Below are 20,943 nucleotides of genomic sequence, written 5' to 3' on the forward strand. Positions count from 1 at the left end.
AAGTGTTTGATTTCCATTGTAATTGGATGTGTAGCCCTGAGTTATGGGTGCGTGAATAATCTTTTCATGTCTCCTATCTGGAGTGAAGTAAATTTCATGTTACGGTATGAGTTTGGACTCAGGAAGATTAAGTGACTGTGTAATATGTATGGCAGTGGAAGGTATACAAAATGTTAATTAGAGGCAAAACAGGTGGGTTATCTCCTGCGGAGTGTTCTAAGGTGGTGTGATCCTTATGTTGTCTATTAGAAGATCTCATTTACAAGTGAAGAATATGCGTTGAAATCTAAATTGTGATGCCTAGAGAGTGAGCTTAATTGTTGTGTGAGTGAATACAAGAATTGCAGAAGAGTTAAAAATTCCAGATGATTTGTGTTTCCACAAGCGTATGAAGGAGTGAGTTCAATCTCACTATGGTATTATAGCAACAATAGAGTATGTGCGTTATGATTTATTTAGTGTGTTTTGTTATATGGATTTGATCCAAGTTGGGGAGTTTGCTATTAATTAAGTTGATTGCACGGTTAAGAGCTATATTGTTCCAGTCTGCCACAGAGATGCCTCGGTATTATTCGATCCCGGTTCCACCTATTCTTGTGTGTCCTCATATTTTGCTCATTATTTGGGTACGCCCCGAGAGTTTTTTTATTTACCTATTCATGTATCTACCCCAGTATGAGATACTGTTGTTGTGGACCGTGTGTACCGTTCATGTATTGTGATTATTAGGGGTCTGGAGACCCGAGTTGATTTATTGCTATTGAGCATGGTGGAATTTGATGTTATTTTGGGCATGGATTGGCTATCTCCGTATCGTGCTATTCTAGATTGTCATGCTAAGACAGTCACTTTGGCTATGCCGGGTGTACCGCGGATCGAGTGGCGTGGTGTGACTGATTATATCCCTAGTAGAGTGATCTCATTCTTGAAGGCCCAGCGTATGGTTGGGAAGGGTTGCCTTTCATATCTAGCATTTGTGAGGGATGTTGGAGCTGAGACTCCTAGTATTGATTCTGTCCCAGTTGTGAGGGATTTTCCCGATGTTTTTCCTATAGACCTGTCGGGCATGCCACCGGACAGGGATATTGATTTTGGTATTGACCTGGTGCCGGGCACTCAGCCCATTTCTATTCCGCCATATCGTATGGCACCAGCAGAGTTGAAGGAATTGAAAGAACAGCTTCAGGAACTCCTAGATAAGGGGTTCATTCGGCCTAGTGTGTCCCCTTGGGGTGCACCGGTTTTGTTTGTGAAGAAGAAGGATGGCACGATGAGAATGTGCATTGATTATAGGCAATTGAACAAAGTAACAATTAAGAACAAGTATCCTTTACCTCGCATTGATGATTTATTTGATCAGCTTCAGGGAGCGAGGGTGTTCTCCAAGATTGATCTCCGTTCGGGTTATCACCAGTTGAAGATCAGGGATTCAGATATTCTTAACATTGCTTTCAGGACCAGATATGGTCATTATGAGTTTCTTGTTATGTCCTTCGGGCTAACCAATGCCCCAGCAGCATTTATGCATTTGATGAACAGTGTATTTCGGCCTTATCTGAATTCGTTCGTTATTGTATTCATTGATGATATCCTGGTGTACTCGCGTAGTCAGGAGGAGCACGCGGAGCATTTGAAAGTTGTGTTACAGAGACTGAGGGAGGAGAAGCTTTATGCAAAATTCTCCAAGTGTGAGTTTTGGATCAGTTCAGTGGCTTTCTTGGGGCACGTGGTGTCCAGCGAGGGTATACAGGTTGATCCGAAGAAGATAGAGGTAGTTCAGAGTTGGCCCAGACCGTCCTCAGCCGCAGAGATTCATAGCTTTCTTGGGTTAGCAGGCTATTATCGCCGGTTTGTTTAGGGATTTTCCTCCATTGCATCGCCCTTGACCAAGTTGACTCAGAAGGGTGTTCCATTCGTATGGTCGGACGAGTGTGAGGAGAGCTTTCAGAAGCTCAAGACAGCCTTGACCACAGCTCCAGTGCTGGTTTTACCATCAGCTTCAGGTTCATATACTGTGTATTGTGATGCTTCAAGAGTTGGGATTGGTTGTGTGTTGATGCAGGAGGGTAGAGTTATTGCTTATGTTTCTCGGTAGTTGAAGCCCCATGAGAAGAACTACCCCATTCATGATTTGGAGTTGGCTGTCATAGTTCACGCATTGAAGATTTGGAGGCATTACTTGTATGGCGTATCTTGTGAGGTGTTCACTGATCATCGCAGTCTTCAGCATTTGTTCAAGTAAAAGGATCTTAATTTGAGGCAGCGGAGATGGTTGGAGTTGCTTAAGGATTATGATATCACTATATTGTACCATCCGGGAAAGACCAATGTGGTGGCCGATGCTTTGAGCCGAAAGGCAGTGAGTATGGGGAGTTTGGCATATATTCCAGTTGGTGAGAGACCTCTTGCGGTTGATGTTTAGGCCTTGGCCAATCGGTTCGTGAGATTGGATATTTCGGAGCCTAGTCGGGTGTTGGCTTGTGTGGTTTCTCGGTCTTCTTTATATGATCGCATCAGAGAGCGCCAGTATGATAATCCGCATTTGCTTGTCCTTAGGGATAGAGTTCAGCATGATGATTCCAGAGATGTGACCGTCGGTGATGATGGTGTGTTGAGGATGCAGGGCCGGATCTGCGTGCCCAATATGGATGGGCTTAGAGAGCTGATTCTGGAGGAGGCCCATAGCTCGCGGTATTCTATTCATCCGGGTGCCGCGAAGATGTATCAGGATTTGAGGCAGCACTATTAGTGGAGAAGAATAAAGAAAGATATTGTGGGATGTGTAGCTCGGTGTCTCAACTGTCAGCAGGTGAAGTATGAGCATCAGAGACCGGGTGGTTTATTTCAGCAGATGGTTATTCCCGAGTGGAAGTGGGAGAGAATCACGATGGACTTTGTGGTTGGACTTCCTCGGACTTTGAAGAAGTTCGATGCTATTTGGGTGATTGTGGATCGGCTGACCAAGTCTGCGCACTTCATTCCTGTGTGTACTACCTATTCTTCAGAGCGGTTGGCTGGGATTTATATCCGGGAGATTGTTCAGTTGTATGGCGTTCCTTTTTCCATCATCTCAGATAGAGGTACTCAGTTTACTTCGCAGTTCTGGAGAGCCGTGCAGAGAGAGTTGGGTACTCAGGTAGAGTTGAGCACAGTGTTTCATCCTCAGACGGACGGACAGTCCGAGCGTACTATTCAAATATTGGAGGACATGTTGCGTGCTTGTGTTATTGACTTTGGAGGTTCATCGAATAAGTTTATACCACTTGCAGAGTTTGCTTACAACAACAACTACCAGTCGAGTATTCAGATGGCTCCATATGAGGCTTTGTACGGGAGGCGGTGTAGATCTCCGGTTGGTTGGTTCGAGCCCGGCGAGGCTAGACTATTGGGGACAGATTTGGTTCAGGATGCCTTAGAGAAGGTGAAGGTGATTCAGGAGAGGCTTCATACAGCGCAGTCACGTCAGAAGAGTTATGCGGACCGGAAGGTTCGAGATGTGTCCTACATGGTCGGTGAGAAGGTTTTGCCCATGAAGGATGTTATGAGATTTGGGAAGCAAGTCAAGTTGAGTCCTCAGTTCATTGAGCCTTTTGAGGTTCTTCGGAGGATTGGAGAGATGGCTTATGAGCTTGCTTTGCCACCCAGCCTGTCGAGTATGCATCCGGTATTTCATGTTTCTGTGTTCCGAAAGTATAGTGGGGATCCGTCTCATGTTTTGGACTACAGCACGGTTCAGTTGGATGATGATTTGACCTTTGATGTGGAGCTAGTAGCTATTTTGGGTCGCCAGGTTCGGAAGTTGAGATCAAAGGATATAGCTTCAGTGAAGGTGCAGTGGAGAGGTCGGCCCGTGGAGGAGGCTACCTGGGAGACCGAGCGGGAGATACGGAACAGATACCCTCATCTGTTTGAGGCTTCAGGTATGTTTCTTGACTCGTTCGAGGACGAACGTTTATTTAAGTTGGGGAGGATGTGACGACCCGGCCAGTCGTCTCATGAGTTACCGCTCCATTTCAGCTTCTTTATGCTTCGTTATCCGTGTTTTATGGGATCGAGATAATTAGTTCGAGTTCAGAGAGGATTTGGTAAGAAATGAGACACTTAGTCTCTTTTAAGAAGGCTTAAGTTGGAAAATTCAACCGGATGTTGACTTATGTGTTAGAGGGTTCGGATGTGAGTTCTGATGGTTCGGTTAGCTTCGGGAGGTGATTTGTGACTTAGGAGAGTGATCGGAAGTGGTTTTGGAGGTACGGTATAGAATTAGGCTTGAATTGGCGAAGTTAGTATTTTGGCGAATTCCGGTTGATAGGTGAGATTTTGATCCGAGGGTCGGAATGGAATTCCGAGAGTTTCTGTAGCTTCGTTATGTCATTTTGGACTTGTCTGCAAAATTTGAGGTCATTCGGACGTGGTTTGGTTGGGTTTTTGATCAAAAATGGAATTTGGAAGTTCTTGAGAATTTGGTTAGCGGTGTCGGAATCCGAGGGGTACTCTATAAATACGAGGTTTTGGGTTTTATTTGATATTTTGACCTAGAGAGCTCGAATTTTGGCGATTTTTCGAAGGTTTTTCAAGAAATTGGTCGGGGTAAGTGATTCTAACTCAGATTTAGTTAGAGTACATGAATCTATCACTGAATTCATCATTTAATTCGTGATTTGAGATGGAATTTGGGAAGAAAATTGTGGAACCTTTCAAAAATGTAAAATGATAATTTGAAGGACCAAATGGTATCGGAATTTGATAATTTTGATATGGTTAGACTCGTGAGGGTATGAGGATTCTGAAAATATAAATTTTACCCGATTCCGAGATGTAGGCCCGGGGCTCGGATTTTGCTAATTTCGAGATTTTTGATATTTTTTGAATGTTTTCGCTTGGGCTTTGTCCCCTTAGCATGTTGTGACGTATTCGTTCTGATTTTGGATAGATTCGACGTGTGTGGAGCCCAATTCAAGGGGCAAAGGCGTCGTGAGCTAGAAAATTAACCAGTTCGAGGTGAGTAATGGTTGTAAATGATGTTCTGAGGGTTTGAAATCCCGGATTGCACATCGTAGTGCTATATTGAGGCAAGATACGCGTTGGATGATGAGCGTGGGTTCTTCACTACTGGGGATTGTGACTTGGTCCATCTCGATTGATGATTTTACCGAATATTTGACTGAAATTCATTTGTTACCATCATGATTTGGGTTGATTGCCTATTTGGGCTTCGTGCCAACTATTTGGACCCTTCGGGGATTTTTATCACTGTTTCCTCACTACTTGACTTATTATTTGAACTCAGCCCTGTTGCTATCTACTGCTTTACAAACTCAACCACTTTTACTCAGTTTTGAAACTAAAATGATATTTCTACATCATGTTTTGGGCTGAGGACTACCGTTTTACTAATGCCCAAGGGGCTTATGATGATTTCTGGACTGAGTGAGGCCGAGGGCCATATGTGAGGATATGCGGAGTGATATGAGGTCGAGGGCCTGAGATACTATTTATGTCATGCGGTGGCTTGAGTGGTGTGATGATATGCTGAGTGATGATGCCACGAAGTGGCTTGATATAGCGCTTGGGCCGTAAGGGGCCCCTCCGGAGCCTGCACACCCACAGTGAGCGCGGGTACCCATGTGATTTGAAACAGTGGTAACAATGACACTGTTTGATGAAAGTTGGTCAGGTAACAATGGCTGACCATTATGCTGAGTGATTGTGAGGTAGCCCGCGGGGCTGATACTGTACTGAGAGTGAGCCCGAGGGGCTGATACTATGCTGAGCGATTGATACTGTGCCCGAGGGGCAGATTTCTACTTGTTAATTACCTGTTAAATTACCTGTTTTACTTGTTTTAAAAAGGAATATCATTTGATTTCTTCACTGATTTACTGCTTTAAGTGATTTTACTGCTTGATATGGAATTGCTTTGTGCCTTTACGTGTTTTCATACTTTCAACCATTATTTGTAATTATTACTCACTGAGTCGGAGTACTCACATTACTCCCTGCACCATGTGTGCAGATTCAGGTATAGCAGAGTCCGCACCTGAGCGTTGATTCTTTCCAGGCTAGGCAGTGATTCGGAGTTACGAGGTAGATGTTGACGTCCGCAACCCCTTGACTCTCTTATCCTCTATCATTTATGTTTTCTTCAAACTGTTGTATCGGATTCCGTACTTTGTAGACCTATAGTAGATTCTGTAGTAGCTCATGACTTGTGACACCCCTGTTTGGGCTGTGTCGGGATGGTTCCTGCTGTTATTATCGTTAAATTCTGCAATTTATGAGTATTATATTATATGTTATTACTGTTATGATGATTAACTATTTAAAAAAGGTATTCCGTTTTGGTCTGGCTGGCCTTGTCTTCACGAAAGGCGCCATCACAACCGGGTTCGGGGATTCGGTCATGACAGAAAAAACTCGATGTAGTGAGTGTTTTGTGTGAAAATTTGAAGACGAAGGAGTTAAACCACAATAATACAATGTTCTACTACGATGTGAGACCTACGTTCTTAACTTTTTGTGCGAGGGGGGCCCACAATTTATTTATTTTTAAGATCAAGCAGTGGAGGGGACCAAAAGCAGGGGGTTTTTAAAAAAATGGGGGAAAGGGTTCTGGTCGGGGAAGAAGACGAAGGGCAGTATTTAAATGGGGGCATAGCGTATGAAAAAAAACGCTTTATATAGCGTACAATAACAAGACACTATATATGGAAGCCAAATCGTCAGGCGATATTGCGTGCAATTACAACATGCTATACCTTAACGCTATACTTTTGTCGTTAAGGTATAGCGTTTTGTAATTGCACGTTATATATAGATATGTATTTTTTTTAACACTTATTAACGTAATTTGAGTCAAAAAAATAATATTTAGGTTCCGGACTCGCAAAAGTTACCGTTAAGGTATAGCGTTTTGTAATTGCACGCTACATATAGATATGTATTTTTTTTTAACACCTATTAACGTAATTTGAGTAAAAAAAAAACAACAACAATATTTAGGATCATAGTTTAAATTGGTTCCTCCCTTGCCACATAACCAACAATTGATTTTACTTCTGACTTCAAAGATAAAAATAGTTGTACATTTAATGAATTTCTTAATACCAATATAAGGTCAAGTAATAATTAAAATTTTAGAAATTACTATTTTTAGCTCAGGTGATTGGACAACGTTAATTCTTCAAAGATTGCTACTTGACACCCAACTGATTTACAAAGAGCCTTTACAGATTTTCCAAATCTCTTTTTTAACCATATACCATAGGAGCAATTTTTCAATTTTGTAAAGAATCTATATACGTAGTTTAGGATTTTCTTTTTGCTAAAAAAAAAAACTGAAAGTTTCTGGCTGATTAAAAAAAATGAAAAACAACACCGCAAATGGCAAGATATGCTTTCATTTTCCTCAACTGAATTTTGCACGTATTTGAAATGTTAATATTGAGTTTTTTAGATTGTCAGTAATCATTTCAACAAAATTCATGCGATTATTGCGATATTCATTTATTTCCCAAAACCCCAAATGTGAAATTATACAAGATTTTTTATCAGTAATCATTGAAACAAGATATGCTTTCATTAAGTGATGTGTGACAACAGTTGAAGCAATAACATTGACACAGATAGAGAGTTTTCTATTGCTAAAAAAACATATATGTTACTATTCAAACTGATATATGACAATGAGCACAAGTCATACTCCTAAAACAAACCCTAACACTAAATAGCAATCCTAACAAGCAACACCAAAAGTGCCCAAAAAAAAAAACAAATTGAAATTGATAACACTAGATTAAAAAAAAAAAATGTACAGCGATTCAACACCCCTTTAACCTACAATTACTAAAATACCCCTAACACCTCTTCATTTCTTGGCTTTCTTCGCCGGTGACTTAATACTCTTCGGCTTCTTCACAACCTTCTTCGCCGGGGTTTTCTTCACTTTAGCAACCGCCGGCTTCTTCACCGGAGTTTTCTTAACTTTCGCAGCAACTGGCTTCTTCGCTTTCTTCGCCGGCGTTGCTGCTTTAGCCTTCTTCACCACAACCTTCTTCTTCGGAGCCACAGCTTTAGTCTTCGCAGCACCGGCAGCGGCCTTCTTCGGCTTCGCTGGAGCAGCGGGCTTTGCGGCGGCGGGTTTAGCGGCGGCTGGAGCAAGCTTGAAAGAGCCCTTGATTTTAGAGAGCTTTCCAGAAGCAACAAGCTTCTTCAACTGAACTAAAAGTAATTTCCTGAAATTTGAAGGCAAATCCTTTTGCTTTTCCTCAATGAATTTCGCTATCGCAAATTGACTTGAACCAGTTCTCTCCTTTAACGCCACAATTGCTTCTGATATCATCTGCAAATTAAAAAATAGAATTAATTATCTGTTTAATTATAATTCTCCTATATATAAAAATAAAATAAAAAATCGGTTATAAAATTACCTCAGCATAAGGAGGGTGAGATCTGGATTTCTTAGGAGCAGAAGTTTTCTTTGCAGCTGTAGACGCCATTGTAGAACAAAACAAAAAGCTTAATTGAAGATCACTGAATGCTATGTGCTAATTGCTATGAGAGAATGATGAATTTTGCTGAAAACTTCGAATGCAATATAAAGGAAAATGGAGAGATCTTATTGGTTTAAAAGAGAGTGACGCGGATCGATATAAAAATGAGGAAATCTTTACTATGAGCGGTGGATTATTAAATTAATCAACGGCTGATATGAGTTCTGAGGTCTGTCGCGCGGATCGAAAGATTATGTTTTTTGTTTTTTTACTTTGTATCCCACGAAAGAGAAGTAGGGGTTTTGGTGTGTTTTTGGAAAGGAATTGGAGGTTAAATAATTTGAATTATTGTTTTTGGATTTTGATGAGGTTTGAATCTTTATTAAAAAAAAGGACTTAATTTACGTTTCTGTTAATTAAATATACTAGTCTTAGGCCCCATTTGCCATTAAAAAAAATCAAAAAAGAAATTCAAAAATATGCTTGTCCATAAAAAAAAATTTCACTCACAAAACTGTAATATTTTTATCAAGTGAAATGCATGTCCAAACATAATTTCAAATTTCAAATATTATTTTTCAGCTTAACCCAAATACTATTTTTTTTAAATGTATATATATATAAATTATGTCCAAACGTCTACTTAGTGATAGGGTTGTTCATTCGGATCGGATATCCGAAATCCGATCCGATCCATTCAACTTCGGATTTAGGATTTCGGATTGTGTTTATTAAAATTTCGGGTTTCGGATCGGATTCAGATTGGTATATTTTAATCTGATCCGAAATCCGAAATTATTACGCACTGTATAAATACTACACTTTGATTTCGGATAGTCAATACTTTCTTTACATCTTCCTCCAAGTTATTACCTTTACAATTGTTGTATTTAGCTATATTGGCATCATAATACTCTCATAATTGCTAAACATGATTTTTTTTATGTATTGCCTCTTTTACAAAGAAAATATATATATCGGTTTGCAACTTTGAGGCATAATAATACGATCCGAAATCCGATCCAATCCAAACATTAAAATTCGATCCAATCCGATATAATTCGGATCAGATTCGGATTGCATTTTCTAGAATTCGAAATTCAAATTCGAAATGCGCTAAATTCGATCCGATCTGATCCGTGCATAGCCCTACTTAGTGTACCCGCTTTGCTCGTTTTCCCCATATTAATAAGAATAACTTTTATAAATAACATAAATATGATTCAAAAGATGTGTTTGCACTATAATAGTAAAATTAAAAATATTACAACTTCCAAAATAATAAATATTAATCATGTTTAAGAGTTTGATCTACTCTGGTGGTTCTTTCTTTAATTAATTATAGTACTTGTTTCATTATACGAAGTGTCAATAAGATGCGTTTGATTGAAAGGTCAATAACAAAGATCAAAATAATAAAAAGTAGCGAAATTATTTGTTATTTTTCTGTTGTGATAATGTGTTTCTGATTATTTTTAGATTTTTTTCATGCATGATGATTATTTTTGTCTATAACAATTGGTTAAATAAATCATTTGACATTATAAAAAGAAAATACTTATATTTGTTTAAATGAAAGAAAATATTTTTTCTACATCATGAACAGAGAGTACTCTAATTAATATTTTCATATATTTATGGTGGGGGTCAAGGATCAGGGGTAGGGTTTGGGTGGTGCATGGATGAGAGTAGGAGGGGAGGGAGATGGGGATGGGGGTGGGTACGGCCTGGGGGTAAGGGTGGTGGTGGGGTGGTCGCGGTTGGTGGAGATGGGAAATGCTAAATGAATCAATTCAAATGTATGAAAATAGGTATTATAAAGTTTTTCCCAAAAAGTCAAAAATTGACCCCGAGCCCGCTTGGTCCAAATTCGAAATTCGGACCAAACCCGATTACCCATTCACCCCCGAGCCCGGATATATAATTGATTTTGGAATTTGACCTCAATTTGAGGCCTAAATCCCCAAATTTCAATATTCTTAGGTTTTACCCAAAATTCTCAATTCCACCATGAAAACCCTATATTCTAGGATGAAATATTGCAAAAAAAAGTTAAGGAGTGAAAGAAATGAGTTTAAAATCACTTACTAGTGTTTTGGAGAAGAAAGAGTACCTTGTAAAATCGTCACTTATGTTTTAGGGTTTGAAAAATGAGAAATAACTAAAAAGTCCCATTTAAATATACTCCTCTCAGACCCTCTCCGCGGACCGCATAAAAAGGGACCGCGACCGCGAAGCTCCACCGCGGACCGCAAGAAATCGAGCGCGACCGCGAAGACTTGGCCTTGCTCACCGCAAAATGCACAAATCCCACCGCGGACTAATGAATCTAGGGCTAAGCTTGCCCCTTTTCCCAAATCTCATCACGCCCTTCATAGGCGATACTCGAAGCAACACCCGCTCGTCGACCATGAATGCCACATAACGAACCTTACGGTCGGCATAACTCTTTTGCCTGGGCTGAGCTGTACGAAGCCTATCCTGAATGATCCTGATCTTTTCCAAGGCATCTTGTACTAGATCCGCACCCAACAACCGAGCCTCTTCCGGCTCAAACCACCCAACCGGCGACCGACACCGCCTACCATATAAAGCCTCATAAGGAGCCATCTGGATACTCGACTGGTAGCTGTTGTTGTAGGCAAACTCTGCTAAGGGCAAGAACTGATCTCACGAGCCTCCAAAGTCAATAACACAAGCTCGGAGCATATCCTCCAAAATTTGAATAGTACACTCGGACTGCCTCGTCCGTCTGAGGATGAAATGTTGTGCTCAACTCGACCCCCCCCCCCCATGCCCAACTCACGCTGAACTGCTCTCCAGAAATGTGAGGTAAACTGCGTACCTCAGTCCGGAATGATAGACACGGGCACACCATAAAGACGAACAACCTTCCCGATATAGATCTCAGCTAACCTCTCGGAAGAATATGAGACTGCCACATGAATGAAATGTGCTGACTTGGTCATCCTATCAACAATAACCCACACTATATCGAACTTCCTCTGAGGCTGTGGGAGTCCAACAATAAAGTTCATCGTGATACACTCCCACTTCTACTCAGGAATCTCAATCTTCTGAAACAAATCATCAGGTCTCTGATGCTCGTACTTAATCTGCTGACAATTCAAACATCGAGCCACATATGCAACAATATCCTTCTTCATCCTCCTCCACCAATAATGTTGCTGCAAATCCTGATACATCTTAGCGGCGCCCGGATGAATACAGTACCGGGAACTATGGGCCTCTTCTAAAATCAACTCTCGCAGTTCATCCACATTAGGCACACAAACTCGACCCTGCAGCATCAAAATTCCATCATCTCCTAATGTAATGTTCTTGGCACCTCCGTGCTGCACCATGTCCCTAAGGACACACAAATGAGGATCATCATACTGCCGGTCTCGGATACGCTCCAATAAAGAAGAACGAGCGGCTATGCAAGCTAACACCCGGCTAGGCTCAGAAACATCCAACCTCACGAACTGATTGGCCAAAGTCTGAACATCCAAAGCAAGCGGTCTCTCACCGACCGGAATATACGCAAGACTTCTCATACTGGCTGACTTCCTACTCAAAGCATCGGCCACCACATTGACCTTCCCCGGATGATATAAGATGGTGATATCATAGTCTTTCAATAGCTCCAACCACCTTCTCTGCCTCAAATTTAGCTTATTTTGCTTGAACAAATACGGCAGGCTCTTGTGATCCGTGAACACCTCACATGACACGCCATACAGGTAGTGCCTCCAAATCTTCAATGCGTGAACAATGGATGCTAACTCTATATCATGAACTGGATAGTTCTTCTCATGAATCTTCAACTGTCGTGAAGCATAAGCAATGAGCTTGCCATCCTACATCAACACGCACCAAGTCCAATACGAGATGCATCGCAATAAACTGTATATGGCTCTGAACCTGTGGGCAAAACCAACACCAGCGTCGTAGTCAAAGTTATCTTGAGCTTCTGAAAGCTCGGCTCACACTCGTCCGACCACCTGAACGTGGCACCCTTCTGGGTCAACCTGGTCATCGGGGCAGCAATATATGAAAACCCCTCCACAAACCGACGGTAATAGCCTGCCAAACCCAAGAAACTCTGGATCTCTATAGCTGATGCGGGTCTAGGCCAGTTCTTGACTGCCTCTATCTTCTTTGGATCTATATGAATACCCTATGTTGAAACAACGTGACCCAAGAATGCAACTGAACTCACCCAGAACTCGCACTTCGAAAACTTAGCATACAACTGACTATCTCTTAGAGTGTGAAGAACAACTCTCAGATACTGCTCATGTTCCTCCCGGCTACGTGAATAGATCAAAATATCATCAATGAAGACTATCACGAACGAATCGAAGTAAGGCTTGAACACTCGGTTCATCAAATTCATAAAAAGCTACTAAGGCATTGGTCAACCCAAATGACATCACCAGGAACTCATAATACCTGTACCGAGTACGGAAAGCTATCTTAGGGATATCGGATGCCATAATCCTCAACTAATGGTAGCCAAATCTTAAGTCAATCTTCGAAAATACCTTGGCACCCTGAAGCTGATCAAACAAATTATCAATCCTTGGCAATGGATACTTATTCTTGATCGTAACCTTGTTCAACTCCCGGTAATCTATACACATCTTCATCGATCCGTCCTTTTTTTCACAAACAATACTGGCGCACCTCAAGGCAAGAAACTAGGTCTAATGAAACCTTTATCAAGCAAGTCTTGCAGTTGCTCCTTCAATTCTTTTAACTCTGGCGGGACCATACGATATGGCGGAATAGAAATGGGCTGAGTGCCCGGAGCCAAATCAATGCAGAAGTCAATATTCCTATCGGGTGGCATACTAGGCAGGTCTGAAGGAAACACCTCGGGAAACTCACGAACTACAGGCACAGAATCCATGGAAGGAACCTCAGCACTAAAATCACGAACATAGGCCAGATAGGCCAAACACCCCTTCTCGACCATAAGTCGAGCCTTCATATATGAGATAACACTACGGGTAGAATGACCAGGAGTCCCTCTCCACTCTAAATAAGGTAAATCCGACAAGGCTAAGGTCACATTCTTGGCATGACAGTCCAAGATAGCATGGTAAGGTGATAACCAGTCCATCTTCAATATGACATCAAAATCAACCATGTCCAAAAGTAACAAAAAGTAACAAATCTACTCGAGTTTCAAGACCCCCAATCACAACTATACATGAACGATGAACACAATCTACCACAGTAGAATCACCCGCCGGTGTAGACACGTATACAGGAGCACTCAAAGAATCATTAGGCATGACCAGATACGGTGCAAAATAAGATGACACATATGAGTATGTAGACCCTGGATCAAATAGAACTGAAGCATCTCTACTACAAACCAGAACAATACCTGTGATAACTGCATCAGAAGACTCAACCTCAGGCCTGGCTGGAAGAGTATAACATCGGGGCTGGGCCCCACTACTCCAAACTACATCTCTGGGACGGCCTCCTACTGTCTGGCCTCCACCTCTAGCGTCCTGACCTCCACTTCTAGCACCTCTACCTCCACCTCTAGCTGGATGAGCAGGCGTGGAACACTTAGTGCCTGAACCATGGCAAAGGAACCATAATACTGAGAACTGCTCGGTGTTCGAGGGCAAAATCTAACAATGTGCCCCGTATCGCCACATGTACAACAAACCCTCGGCGGCTGAGACTGCTGACCCTGTTATCCTGAATAACCACTATGAAAACTCTGGAGCGAAGGTGCACTGATAGGGGCTGGCAGTGCACTGTACGGCAACTGATCGGAATACTACATACGCGAACCACGACCACCCGGAGCACCGTGAGAAGCCTGAAGTGCTGAATGAAACGGCCTGGGAGGATGGCCCCTCCCAAAAGAATCCATGCTTCCAGATGAGGCACCACTGAATCTACCCGAATGACGAGGCCTCTTGTCAGACCCCTAACCACTCCCCTGCGATAGAACCATCTCAACTCTCCTAGCCACATTGGCCGCCTCCTGAAAAGAAATCTCGCTCCCCGTCTCTTTGTCCATCTACAGTCGAATAGGCTGAACGAGTCCCTCAATGAACCTCCTAACTCTATCTCTCTCTCAGTGGGAAGTATAAGAAGAGCATGACGGGCCAAGTCAATAAATCTAGTCTATGTACTGAGTAACAGTCATAGAACCCTACTAGAGATGCTCAAACTGCCTCCAATAGTCCTCCATTTGAGTGATAGGAAGAAACTTCTCCAGAAATAGCTGAGAAAACTGCTCCCAAGTTAAAGCTGGTAACCCAACTGGTCTAGCCAAACAATAATCTCTCCACCAAATCTTGGCGGATCCAGATAAGCGATAAGCAGCAAAGTCGACCCTATTGGTCTCCACTATCCCCATGTTCTTGAGAACCTCATAACAACAATCTAAATAATCCTGGGGATCCTCATAAGATGCACCACTGAAAGTGGTAGTGAAGAGCTTGATAAACCTGTCTAATCTCCATAAGGTATCAACAAACATAGCTGCTCCATCACCGGTCTGAGCTACCGCACCCGACTGAACTGCTCCAACTGGCTGAGCTGTTGGAGTCTGAAACTAGGGAGCCATCTACTCTGGAGTGCGGGTAGAAGGAGTTTGTGCTCCTCTCCCGACCTGAGAGACGACTGGTGCTACTGAAAGTAAGTCTGCCCGGGTGACACTCTCCATAAGGCCCACTAGACGGACTAGAACATCCTGGAATACTGGGTAGCAATGAACCCCTCTGGGACCTAAGCTGGGCCCACCGGAACTGCCTGGGTCGGAACCTCATCATCAAACTCAACCTAAGGCTTCGTCGTTGGCGCTGCTGCTCTAGGTTGAGCTCTGCCCCTGCCTCAGCCTCTAGCACAGCCTCAGCCTCGCCCTTTGCCCCTCGTGAGAGCTGCTGCTAGGCGCTCAGGCTGTTGATCGGTGGATGAGGAAGCGCGTGTTCTCGCTATTTGCGAAAGAATAAAGTAAAAATTCAATCAGCATTAGGAAACCAAACTGCACGACAGGAAAGAATAGATATGAAGTTTTTCCTAACTCTGTAGCCCCTGAGGGGTAAATACAAACGTCTCCGTACCGATCCCTCAGACTCTACTAAGCTTGTCTGTGAATTGTGAGACCTAAACAACCTAAAGCTCTGATACCAACTTGTCACGACCTGGATTTCCCACCCTCGGGAGTCGTGATGGCGCATACTAGTGAAAGCTAGGCAAGGCAACCATTTGCATTATTTACCTTTTTCCCATTTTAATCTCTTAACAATTAAGAACCAACATTATGTAAACAGTAGAATTTAATAAACGGCAGAACATAATATAACCACTTAAATATTACTAATACAAATCCTTAAACATAAACTACCCAGAATTGGTGTCACAATTTCACAGACGGTCTAGAAATGCTACAAATAAGGGTCCAAAAAATAAATACAACGTTGTCTCTGAAATGCATAAATGAAACATGATGAAAGGATAGAAGGGGACGCCAAGGCCTGCGGACGCCTGCAGGACTACCTCAGATCTCCGAATGGACTGAAGGCAACAACCTAAAGCTAAGGTCCGTAAGCTCCTGTACCGGGATCTGCACACAGTGCGGAATGTAGTATCAGCACAACCGACCCCATGTGTTGGTAAGTGTCTAACCTAACCTCGACAAAGTAGTGACGAGGCTAGGACCAGACTACCAAATAAACCTGTGCAGTTAAATCATATACAACGGAAAATAAAAGAAAAAATGTACAGTTAAGGATGGGAGGGGAAAACATACTACGGGGAACATCAAATAATTGCAGAAAAATAACAGATAAATATAAGGATCACCAAGGTTCAATTACCAACAAGAAATCAGAAATAAAAGGCAAGTACACGGCATCACCTTTCGTGCCTTTACTCTCGTCCTCACCATAATAATCAATAAAAATCTGCATGACATCACCCTTCGTGCTTTTACTCTCGTCCTCACCATGAAATCAGTATAATCGGCACAGAATTGTACGTCGTGCGACACGGTATCACCCTTCGTGCTTTTACCTCACAATATTGGCACGACATCACCCTTCGTGCATTAACACTCTCAAAATCATACATGGCATTACCCTTCGTGCTTTATACTCTTTCACAAAATATCATGCACGACATCACCCTTCGTGCTTTACACTCATCCTCACCCAAGCAACAATCACAAATAATTTGGGCAAGAGAACCAATAATATTTAAATAAAATTCCGGCAAGGGAACAACAACATAATAACAATATCCCGGCAAGGGAACACAATATCATGAATAATAACGTCCCGGCAAGCGAGATAATATCATAAATCTCTTCTCTTTTCCACATTTACTTCACAACTTGAGTCAATGCTCTAAAATGTTCAATTGGTAATAATACTTCTACAAATCATTTTACAACTTGAGCTAACGCTCTTCGATGTTCAATTATCAATAATACTTTCACAAGTCTTGTTCATCAATGGAAATCATTATATAAAGCATGAATAATATGAAACAAAGTCACATTAATCATATTATAAGACTCACGGGCATGCTTGACACCAACGTATAGATACTCGTCACCATGCCTATATGTCGTACTCAATAATTAACACATAACAAATAAGACACGATTCCTAATCCCCCAAGCTAAGCTTAGACCAAACACTTACCTCGATGCCACGAACACAATCCAAGCTTCAACTACCGCTTTACCTCTTGTTTCCATCACCAACTCGCTTGTATCTAGCCACAATTTACTTAACGATATCAATAAATGCTAAATGAATCAATTCTAATGTATGAAAATAGGTTTTATAAAGTTTTCCCCAAAAAGTCAAAAATCGACCCTGGGCCCGCTTGGTCCAAACCCAAAATTCGAACCAAAACCCGATTACCCATTCACCCCTGAGCCCGGATATATAATTGGTTTTGGAATCCGACCTCAATTTGAGGTCTAAATCCCCAAATTTCAATATTCTTAGATTTTATCCAAAATTTCCAATTCCACAATGAAAACCCTAGATTTTAGGATGAAATCTTGTAAAGAGAAGTTAAAGAGTGAAAGAAATGAGTTTAAAATCACTTAGTAGTGTTTTGGAGAAGAAAAAATGCCTTACAAAATCGTCTCTTATGTTTTAGGGTTTTGAAAAATGAGAAATAACTGAAAAGTCCCGTTTAATTATACTCCTCTCATACCCTCTCCGCGGACCATATAAAAATGGACCGCGACCGCGGAGCTCCACTGCAGACCGCAAGAAATCGAGCGCGGCCGCGAAGACTTGACCTTGCTCACCGTGGACCGCACAAATCCCACCGAGGTCGCGAAGACCCCACCGCGGTCGCGAAGGTTCCACCGCGGACCGCGAGACCTAGCTTCAGAGACCTGCAACTCCTCTGAACCTGCAACTTTTTCCTAAGTGTAAAAACATCCCGAAACCTATTCGAAACTCAACCGAGCCCTCGGGGCTCCAAATCAAACGTGCATACTAACTCAAAAACATCATATGAACTTACTCGTGCGACCAAATCGCCACATTAACACCTTTAACAACAGATTTAGCATTAAAATCAAAGAAAATCTCATGAACTCTTAAGTTCCATTTCTAACAACCGAGGGTCCGATTCATGTCATTTCAAGTCCGTTTCTTACCAAGTTTTACATGCTCAACTGAAATACCATATAAGACATGTATCGGGCTCTGGAACCAAAATACGGGACCGATACCATCAAATTCAAACATATTTAACTTTCCAAAACTCTTAAAATTTCAGCTAAACATTTTTTTAAAAAATTCATTTCTCGGGCTTGGGACCTCGAAATTCGATTCCTGGCATATGCCCAAGTCCCATATTTTCCTACGAACCCTCCGGGACCGTCAAATTACGGCTCCGGATCCGTTTACCCAAAATATTGATCGAAGTCAACTTAAATTCATCTTAAAAGCAAAATTTATCATTTTTCACAGATTTCCACATAATGACTTTTCGGATATACACCCGAACTGTGCACGTGAATCGAGGTGAGACAAAAAGGAAGGTTTTAAGGCCTCAGAACATAGAATTTATTTCCAAAACAAGTTTAGGTCATCACATGATTTTAGCACGGTCGCTCAACTATTAATATTTGGCTTAATTTTCTGATTTATTACATGTTTTAAATCTATTGTGCTTTTTACCTTCTAACAGCTTTTAATTATGTATTTAACCGCTTTTAGTATTTGTGGAATTTATTTAAACAAGTCACGACGTCACGCACTCGTTTGTTTTTGTACATATTGCGAATCGCGCCACGTGAAACGTACCCGCGATTTACAATTTGTTTATTTTTATTATTATTTTTTGAAGTTATGGTTGAGTTACGTGAAACGCACACTCGGATTGTGGATTACGTATCATGTCTATGCCACGAGAACCGTACCCATAATCATGATAATTTAGTAAACGAGTCTAAAGCAAATTACGATTATTAAATCACTCAAATATTTGAGATGCATTGTGGGGTGTATGAGTTACAGATTGGATTGGTGGAAAATGGTGTAAATTTACTAATGGATATGAGTAGTATTAACTGAATCTAAGTTGTTTGGAAATGTTTGACAATGGTTAGGCATTCTGCTAAAAAGGAATTGGAGCCAGCTGCATGTATTTACTAAGATTGGTTTAAGGAGAGTTTTCATCATTTGGGCCAAACACGTTTCAGATGTTAGCCTTTGTTCCCATAAATTCACAATCTAGTCATATATGAATACAACCCATGGTCTCTAAATTAAGGGAGAATGGCATAAATTCCCAAAAAACAAAACTATTTACCCTTGTTTATTCATTTGTTTTCCTACTCATCAAACTAAATACATTTCCTACCCATAATAATTTTTGTGGAGAATTTTTTCTTTCATCTACAATTCTTTTTTATTTTTATGCTTCTTTTCTTTTTTTCCTTTATTTCTTTCTTTTCTCCTTTTCTTTTTTCTTGTTTTTTTTTCTTTTCTAATTTCATTTAACTTTTTTTTTATTTTCTTTTTCTCTTCATAATCTAATTTCATTTACTGTTTTTACTATTTTTTTAATTATTTTTTATACAATAAGAAAAAATAACTAATATAGTAAATATTTGTTCACCTTTTTTTAATATAACTAGTACAATATACCTTTTGTTTTTGTTTTTTTCTCATTTTTTTAAATTCAATTATTAAATTAAAATAATATCAGTTGTCACTTGATCTAATTAACTGAATATCATACTGACTGCTGCTGAGCATCATAAATTACGTAATCAAATTCTAAGAATCAACACGTGATTGCCATGCAAACCTTGATCTCCTTCCCTACAAATATCAGTACACACTCTGTCATTAACGGTAATACAACCAGTTATAGAGCAAGAAAACATAATCTACGTCAACCAAATCTCCATACTAGTTAGAATAAAAATGATAATAAAATATTAAAAAATTCAATAAAAGTATAAGTAGCAAAAAAGACTTCTAGTACCATGTGATACAAATACGGTATACATGTATACCAACAGATCGTATGATTGCTCTAGAATATTGTTATAACTATCTGCGACTATACTACTGTACCAAAACATTAAAGGACACAATAAAAGTATGAGAAAATTACATGATCGTATTGCAAGCTAAATATTCGCAAAATAACTTGCTCATTCTGTATACTAACAGGGTATAGTAAGGGGTCGTTCCAATAATTGCCTATAACTATAAAAACTATTACATAATACACATAATTTATGTTCATTGGCACACAAAAATTCCAGCACTGCAAATCATGTTCATATAAATAATTTCATAATAGAATTCACTTAAAATGCAACTAAAACAACCAAAACAATGTTCAAACTACCATATGATACCAATATGACATATAACTATACCAACACGATATACAGTTTTACTGGTTAATTTCCGGCAACTATGTGATTGTACTACTATTACATAACACACATGTATAAAGAGAAAAATAAAAAAATCGTGTACCACATATTAATATAATAAAGTATTTCAAGATATTGTACTATATTACTATTATTAAAAGAAAATCAAATATTGTACCAATTAAATACAACTAATACAACCAAAAAATAATTCAACTATCATATGATACCAATATAATATACAGCTATACTAATAGGGTATATAGTTGGAATGAATTGTATACCAAAATGGTATATTTGTATTCTATACGGATATACAATACAAATTTGTCTGCTTCTCTGGTTCAACTATATTTCAACCCAAATTTCTAAAATCTACGATAAAATCTCCACCAAATTGACTAAAACTTTAGCTACAACCTAGCTCCAATCAACTTTCCAAACAAACTCGTACAAGATCGGATCAAAACAATTAAAAACTCAAACAAACCAAGTTATGAGTTTCAAGCTTCAAGGATATTCAGTGATGGATTTAAATTTTTG

The 20,943-nt window shown here is 40.4% G+C and overlaps 1 protein-coding gene across 1 annotated transcript; it reads right to left on the reverse strand.

The window, feature by feature from the left end:
• Window positions 1–7,630: 7,630 nt before the first annotated feature.
• On the reverse strand, window positions 7,631–8,581 carry LOC104228819 (histone H1-like). The gene is made up of 2 exons (XM_009781365.2): window positions 8,427–8,581; window positions 7,631–8,338 (listed from the first exon to the last, which is right to left on the reverse strand). Exons 1-2 carry the CDS (start codon window positions 8,493–8,495, stop codon window positions 7,865–7,867), a joined length of 543 nt encoding a protein of 180 aa, XP_009779667.1. The 5' UTR covers window positions 8,496–8,581; the 3' UTR covers window positions 7,631–7,864.
• Window positions 8,582–20,943: the final 12,362 nt, after the last annotated feature.

Source organism: Nicotiana sylvestris, chromosome 1 (genome assembly GCF_000393655.2).
Source record: "Nicotiana sylvestris chromosome 1, ASM39365v2, whole genome shotgun sequence".
Classification (NCBI taxonomy): Eukaryota; Viridiplantae; Streptophyta; class Magnoliopsida; order Solanales; family Solanaceae; genus Nicotiana; species Nicotiana sylvestris.